This window comes from Trypanosoma cruzi (assembly GCF_000209065.1).
Source record: "Trypanosoma cruzi strain CL Brener chromosome Unknown tcruzi_1047053507941, whole genome shotgun sequence".
NCBI lineage: Eukaryota > Euglenozoa > Kinetoplastea > Trypanosomatida > Trypanosomatidae > Trypanosoma > Trypanosoma cruzi.
This window is the reverse complement of record NW_920686.1, coordinates 23215-30006: the sequence shown is the minus strand read 5'-3', so window position 1 is coordinate 30006 and position 6792 is coordinate 23215. Positions and strand designations below refer to the sequence as shown.

Here is a 6792-nt window from a genome sequence, read left to right as displayed (position 1 = left end):
TCCTCATGGGCGTCCAGCTGCACCTTCTCTCTCTTTTTTTTCTTTTTTTCCTTTCTTTTTGCCCCTCGCCCTCACACACCGCGCAGAACCAAGCAACCAAGCAACCAAACACACAGCTAAACAACCACAGCAAGATGGCGAAGGGCAAGAAGAGCGGTGAGGCGAAGGGGACGCAGAAGCGCCAGAAGAAGATCCTGCGCGAGAACGTCCGTGGAATCACCCGCGGGTCCATCCGCCGCCTGGCGCGCCGTGGCGGCGTGAAGCGCATCTCCGGCGTCATCTACGACGAGGTGCGTGGCGTGATCAAGTCGTTCGTGGAGGGCGTCGTGCGCGACGCCACGGCGTACACGGAGTACTCCCGCAAGAAGACCGTCACGGCCGTGGACGTCGTGAACGCGCTGCGCAAGCGCGGCAAGATCCTGTACGGCTACGCGTGAGGACCCACATGTTAGAGGCATCAGTCGCGGCGGGTGGACTGGCGGCAACGCCATGCCACCCGCAACTATAGATAGATTAGCAGCGGGGATAGGAAGAGAACAAGATACTTGGGGCCGCACGGCTGATGGCCACACGTAGATATATATATATACATATGTGTGTGTCTGTGTGCCTGTTTGCAGTGAGGCACGCTCCCCTCTGTGATCACCAGTCCTCATGGGCGTCCAGCTGCACCTTCTCTCTCTTTTTTTCTTTTTTTCCTTTCTTTTTGCCCCTCGCCCTCACACACCGCGCAGAACCAAGCAACCAAGCAACCAAACACACGGCTAAACAACCACAGCAAGATGGCGAAGGGCAAGAAGAGCGGCGAGGCGAAGGGGACGCAGAAGCGCCAGAAGAAGATCCTGCGCGAGAACGTCCGTGGAATCACCCGCGGGTCCATCCGCCGCCTGGCGCGCCGTGGCGGCGTGAAGCGCATCTCCGGCGTCATCTACGACGAGGTGCGTGGCGTGATCAAGTCGTTCGTGGAGGGCGTCGTGCGCGACGCCACGGCGTACACGGAGTACTCCCGCAAGAAGACCGTCACGGCCGTGGACGTCGTGAACGCGCTGCGCAAGCGCGGCAAGATCCTGTACGGCTACGCGTGAGGACCCACATGTTAGAGGCATCAGTCGCGGCGGGTGGACTGGCGGCAACGCCATGCCCCCCGCAACTATAGATAGATTAGCAACGGGGATAGGAAGGGAACAAGATACTTGGGGCCGCACGGCTGATGGCCACACGTAGATATATATATATACATATGTGTGTGTCTGTGTGCCTGTTTGCAGTGAGGCACGCTCCCCTCTGTGATCACCAGTCCTCATGGGCGTCCAGCTGCACCTTCTCTCTTTTTTTTTCTTTTTTTCCTTTCTTTTTGCCCCTCGCCCTCACACACCGCGCAGAACCAAGCAACCAAGCAACCAAACACACAGCTAAACAACCACAGCAAGATGGCGAAGGGCAAGAAGAGCGGCGAGGCGAAGGGGACGCAGAAGCGCCAGAAGAAGATCCTGCGCGAGAACGTCCGTGGAATCACCCGCGGGTCCATCCGCCGCCTGGCGCGCCGTGGCGGCGTGAAGCGCATCTCCGGCGTCATCTACGACGAGGTGCGTGGCGTGATCAAGTCGTTCGTGGAGGGCGTCGTGCGCGACGCCACGGCGTACACGGAGTACTCCCGCAAGAAGACCGTCACGGCCGTGGACGTCGTGAACGCGCTGCGCAAGCGCGGCAAGATCCTGTACGGCTACGCGTGAGGACCCACATGTTAGAGGCATCAGTCGCGGCGGGTGGACTGGCGGCAACGCCATGCCCCCCGCAACTATAGATAGATTAGCAACGGGGATAGGAAGGGAACAAGACACTTGGGGCCGCTTGTGCGTTGGTTGTTCTTTATCCTTATTATTATTATTTTTGTTGTTGTTTCGTGGGTTTGGTGCAGTTTTTTTTTTTTTTTTTTTTGTTGTTGTTGTTGTTGTTTATTTGTGTTTTCTTTGATTCTGAGGTTTTTTACTTTTGGGTGTTCGTTTTTGCTGGTCGAGTTTTCTTTTTCCGGTTTTTCCGGTTTTTCCGGTTTTCTTTTTTTTTTTTTTTTTCGCGGTTGCGTTAGTGCGTTTTGAAGAATGTTCTTTCGGTGTTCTGTTTTCAACGTTTGATACGTTTTGTTGTGGTTCTGTCCTCATTTGTTGTGTTCTTTTTCATGTTTTGGTGTCTGCTGCCTCCCTTGTCGCGGGGACATGATGCGTTTGACGGTACTGTCTCGGAGTGGCGAGGTGTGGGCGGGATGCCGCGGCGCATTTTTGAGTTTTCGCGAGAGCTTCTTTTTTTGGAGGGACAGATGATGATTGTTTTTTGGCCGTGTCCAATGTCCGGGATGAGCAATCAGCCGATGATGTTGATGGGGAGGCTGCACCGCCTTGCGGAGAGGGTGTCGTAACGCAGTGTGTCTTTAAACCCCGGTTGCTGCTGCCGCGACTGGCGGAGGGTCCAATCGCATGTCTTTTTTTCAATTGGAGGGACATCTTTTGTTCGCCCATGGGCGGGAAGGAGGGAAGGCGACGCTACGCTGTGGGCGGGGATGGCTACAAGTACACGTGGTTTCGTTGAAGCGAACTGCCGCAGTTTGCCGGTATTTGTGCGGGACGCGGAGGCGGCGGCGCTGTCGGGCCGTCGGAGGTGGCGTTTGGTCCACAAGACAACGCCGACGCCCCGCCAGATTCCGCCGAAGCGCCTGCGACACGTGTGTGACTGTCCGACTCGTATGTTTGAAGTGAACAGCCGTCGCTGTCGACGTGCCTGACGTCGGTGGACCACATATGAGGCACTGCGGTGTGTTGTTAACTGCCTCGCTCTGTGCGGCCTCATGCGTGGTTTGGTCGGGCGGCGGTGTACTTTCTGCAGCGGCGCGGCGTATTGTTATCACCGTCGAAGCATCAAATGCACTTAGCGATGGCCCTTCACGTTCGTCGTGGGGATTATAAAATGTTTTGCTGCGAAAATGAACACGGGAGATGCCGACGCAAATATCGCGTGGGGCCGTTTGTTTGCTTGAAGCACTGGCGTCATGTGAACTCGACCATAGTGGGTAGGAACTTCTGGGAGGAGTGTTGCCCCTCACTGCAGCATGTCGTTGACTCACATACACACACACACACACAAATCACAAGGGTGATGCCCATGGCCAACGCCGCAAGCCTTTGAGAGCAGTTGGCCGACGCGATGCGGAAGCAACCTGCCACGCGACATCTCACGCTTTTATCGTTTGTGGCCGCTTCAAAGAATTACGGAAAGAAACATTTGGACAAGGGTCTCATGCATCCTGATCGTGCGAACTTTGGTGAGGTGCCACCGTCGTATTGGCCGCGTCACGCGAATTAGCCCACGAAGGCCGAGGCTGCTTAGATGGAATTAACGCTCATCTCTTTGGCGGAGGTGATGGTGCTGTACCGCTGCAGTACATTTAGTCACTACGCCGTTGAACTGCACGTTTTGCGAGAGGGGCATCTGGCGGCAAAACTTTTCTGGTGGTAATCACTGAACTTTCTTTTTTTTCTTGACGCATTTTGGAGCGTAGGAAAATAATTTTTCTGTTTACTGTTCTGTCGGATCTTTTTATTTTTGTTTTTACGTGTTATTCAGTCGTTCCATTTTTATTTTCTTTTTTTTTTTTTTTTTTTATTGCCCTTCCCCGTATGGGTTACATGCGTGTACTCAGAAGGATGCGTAGTGCGTTGGTCTGGCAAAGGAGCAGCAGCAAATGTGTGGGCGATGTTTTGGACGCCATCATTGACAAGGCCGGTATATGCAGCCGCGGCGACAAGGACGAGAGAAATGCGAAGCGGGACGGGGAGGGAGTGACGCGGTGGAAGCACCGCAACCGCCCACCCGAGGGGATCATTGCCGCGGTGATGCGGGGGTCCAACCCTTTTTTTGTGTCGCTGCGCCCCGGGACGAACGCGACATCAAAGAAGAAGGAGACCGCGGAGGGCCCGCGCGTGAACGAAGCGGTGACGCGGGGCAGGGGAGCCGTGCCGAAGAGGGAAAAGAGGCGTGGACCCAAACGCACGGCGGCTGGGTGTGGCAACAAGCAGAGAATTAATGCGCCTGTGATGGCCACAACAATACAGTCGTGTGTGTTGTCCGCTGCCGGTGCTTCAGTCGCTTCCACAACACCGCCGCCACCGTGTCACGCCCGTCGCCTCACTGCACGAAAACTTCGTTGGCTGAGCAGTGGCGTCACGAAGGCCACCGCGCTGTTCAAACTTTTTAAGACGCTCTCTCTTTACGGGCAGTCGCGCCTCGTTAAGAACCGCCGCCGACATTGTTGTCGTTCTGCGGAGAAGGGGAATGGAGTTGATGGAGGAGAAGCTCGCCTCCACGCAGCCTTCTGGTCTGCTTTGGCCTCGGTTCTACAGCAGCGTCGTCTCCACAAGAAGCAATGGCATGCGCTCTGGGAGGCTCAGTCTGATGGCCAGTGTGATGTTCAGCTCCTGCGCGCCTTCCCTCTCTTTGGGCTTTTGGTGGTTGTGGAGCGAATGCGATGGAGACAAGACAACGAGGATCCCTGCACTGTCATCGCTGAAGTTGTCGGCTCTGCGTTGGGCGTTGTGATGCACGAGTCGAGGGCATTTATAGGTGTGGCTTTGTTACGGGAAGAAAAGAATTTACGGGTGCTCTCCAATCATCCGTTGATTGGCGAGGGGTTGAGCAGGAAAGCCACGGATAACGCATTGATAGGAGACGAGGGGCTCCCAACGGGTCGGATTCTGCGTGTTTCGAAGATGTTTCCTGGCGGCACAGGCACTGCAGCCGAGCTGCGCTGCCCTCGTGAAACCACGTGTTGCGTCGTGGCGAGGGTGGCGCCAGAGGAATTGTATGATAACTTTACTGCATTCAGCCCGCTCGTTGGCCGCTATTTGTGAAATACTCCGCGAAGGATAAAAACTTCTTTCCATGCCACATTTGTTTCCATCTCTCTCACTCTCTCACTCTCCCTTTCTTTGCACGTGCATATATTTATTTATTTATTTATTTATGAATGCGCGTGCATCTCCCTTTGTACCTTCTTTTTTTTTTTTTTTCCACATGTTTTTTCTATTATCTGCGCAGGAAGATCGGGGGGTAGTTGCTGTTTGCTTCTCTCCGAATCTGTGCGGGCTTTTTGTGTTCTTCTCTGAGTAACTGACTGGAGGTTTACATTTCAATGAGCAGTGATCCTTTTTCCATCACGCTGAAGACAGCAGTGAACACTAGGGCGCCGCTGAGCGACCGGGTGTCATGGCGGCGGCAAGTAAAGGAGGTTGTTTCTGCCAAATCTGCGCTGCACCGCGGCATTCATACAACATATGACGCCGCATACAGCTTCGTCCCCGCGCGCACGGATCCTTCCGACGGGAACCGCTTCCTCTCCCTCCTCCGCTCCCGAGTAGGAGCAGCGGGAAGTGGCAAAAGTGCTCATCTTGAAAGTGGTACCGCGCCCGTGGCAGAGGAGCACCTACAGTGCGAGCGGAAGCAGCCAGCGGCATCACAGCATTCTTTGCCGTCGCGGCCAGAGGAGGAATTGCGGGAGTCGAGTAATTTGCGGTTCTTCGAGCCCGTCCTCACCAGACACATGCCGAGTGAATGGGAAACGGAGCAGCAGGCGAGTAGTCGCAATGTATTACCGGTCGCGTCGCATGGCTTCTACAGCACCGCCCGTAAGATTGAGCGTGAGGACGACGACAGACGCAGCGGCCTCGTCGGAAACACACAGCGGACAGTAGACATCATGCGGAAAAGGGCAAGCAACCCCCTTCTCTGCCCGGCCGCCAACAAGTACCACGGTTTTCGACCTGTCCGTCCGCCATGCGTCACCGACGAGAGCGGTCGTCCCGCAAGCTACTGTCTTGACATTGTCGACTGTACACAACTTGCCCCGACGACGGAGGAACAGTTGGGCTTCGACATGAGTCCCATTGCCCGCTTGCCGAATGCGGCAACCCTGTCGCAGGCGCTCGACGTGCAGCAGCGCGTCATCACACATATGGGAACGTCGCATCCGCTCTTTGTTGGCACCGCGAAGGTGATGGAGACGGCGGTACCCAACTATACGGGCCATGCCCCCTGCCACCCACGCAACATTGCGGCAATACGCGGCAACGACACAGACCCGCTGCGCCTTTTGAGCAAGTCCTTCATGACGCTCGCCGAACATGGTGGTGGTGTAGACGCAGGAAATAACTGCAAAAACCCACTGGTGCGGAAACGTGGCGGGATACGTGCGCCGCAATCAAAAGAGCTTCCACCCAAGAGTGAAAAGGGCATCCGCAGTACGGTTGAGGGCTCCATGTTGCAAGCAACGCTAAAGGACACGTTGCCTGCCGAGCATGCCATAAACCAACGTGAAGACAAGGCGCTCAACTCTCTTGCGTAGGGAATGATACAAAGAGGAAGAAAAGGAACGAAATATCAAAAGAAGAGGAGTAGAAATAAAATAATCAGAGAGAGAGAGAGAGAGAAAAAAAAAAAAAAAAAGAAGGTGAAATGATGTGTTGTTTTCTTCCCTTTTTTTTCTCCCCTCCCTCTTGCTTTATCTGCGCCTCATGATGTACACTGTGGTCTTTTTTTATATTCTCATACTTGTGTGTTGCGTGTCTGCATGTATCTGTGTTTGTACGCAAGTAAATATAAAAGTATTGAATTATTGATTTATATATATATATATATATATATATATTTATATATAACTGTTTTTTCTTTTTCTTTCTCTCTCTCTCTACCCCGTGTGTTTCTGGGCCCCTCCAATTACAGTTACGTGGGGGATCTTTTATTACAAAG

At 54.1% G+C, this 6792-nt stretch overlaps 5 protein-coding genes across 5 annotated transcripts, besides 14 other annotated features; all 5 read left to right on the top strand.

The window, feature by feature from the left end:
* Positions 1-1851: a sequence feature (areas not merged during assembly with more than two copies in the genome that could not be assigned to a particular haplotype).
* On the top strand, positions 135-437 carry Tc00.1047053507941.170 (histone H4, putative; the record flags this gene model as incomplete). Its single annotated transcript, XM_807734.1, has 1 exon — positions 135-437. One exon carries the CDS (start codon positions 135-137, stop codon positions 435-437), a length of 303 nt encoding a protein of 100 aa, XP_812827.1.
* Tc00.1047053507941.160 (histone H4, putative) lies at positions 783-1085 on the top strand (the record flags this gene model as incomplete). Its single annotated transcript, XM_807733.1, has 1 exon — positions 783-1085. The coding sequence occupies one exon, from the start codon at positions 783-785 to the stop codon at positions 1083-1085; it is 303 nt and encodes a 100-aa protein (XP_812826.1).
* Positions 1321-1355: a sequence feature (A-rich).
* Positions 1431-1733, top strand: Tc00.1047053507941.150 (histone H4, putative; the record flags this gene model as incomplete). The annotated part of the gene is made up of 1 exon (XM_807732.1): positions 1431-1733. One exon carries the CDS (start codon positions 1431-1433, stop codon positions 1731-1733), a length of 303 nt encoding a protein of 100 aa, XP_812825.1.
* Positions 1852-2032: a sequence feature (haploid, non-Esmeraldo-like haplotype).
* Positions 1919-1938: a microsatellite.
* Positions 1937-1956: a microsatellite.
* Positions 2019-2072: a sequence feature (A-rich).
* Positions 2033-3636: a sequence feature (haploid, Esmeraldo-like haplotype).
* Positions 3624-3653: a microsatellite.
* Positions 3637-4322: a sequence feature (areas merged during assembly that could not be assigned to a particular haplotype. This can correspond to areas where the two haplotypes were merged or to regions with more than two copies in the genome that were merged during assembly.).
* Tc00.1047053507941.130 (uncharacterized protein) lies at positions 3669-4898 on the top strand (the record flags this gene model as incomplete). The annotated part of the gene is made up of 1 exon (XM_807731.1): positions 3669-4898. The coding sequence occupies one exon, from the start codon at positions 3669-3671 to the stop codon at positions 4896-4898; it is 1230 nt and encodes a 409-aa protein (XP_812824.1).
* Positions 4323-5108: a sequence feature (haploid, non-Esmeraldo-like haplotype).
* Positions 4990-5012: a microsatellite.
* Positions 5109-6792: part of a sequence feature (heterozygous, Esmeraldo-like haplotype) that runs on past the window's edge.
* Positions 5180-6388, top strand: Tc00.1047053507941.120 (uncharacterized protein; the record flags this gene model as incomplete). The annotated part of the gene is made up of 1 exon (XM_807730.1): positions 5180-6388. The coding sequence occupies one exon, from the start codon at positions 5180-5182 to the stop codon at positions 6386-6388; it is 1209 nt and encodes a 402-aa protein (XP_812823.1).
* Positions 6399-6492: a sequence feature (T-rich).
* Positions 6665-6700: a microsatellite.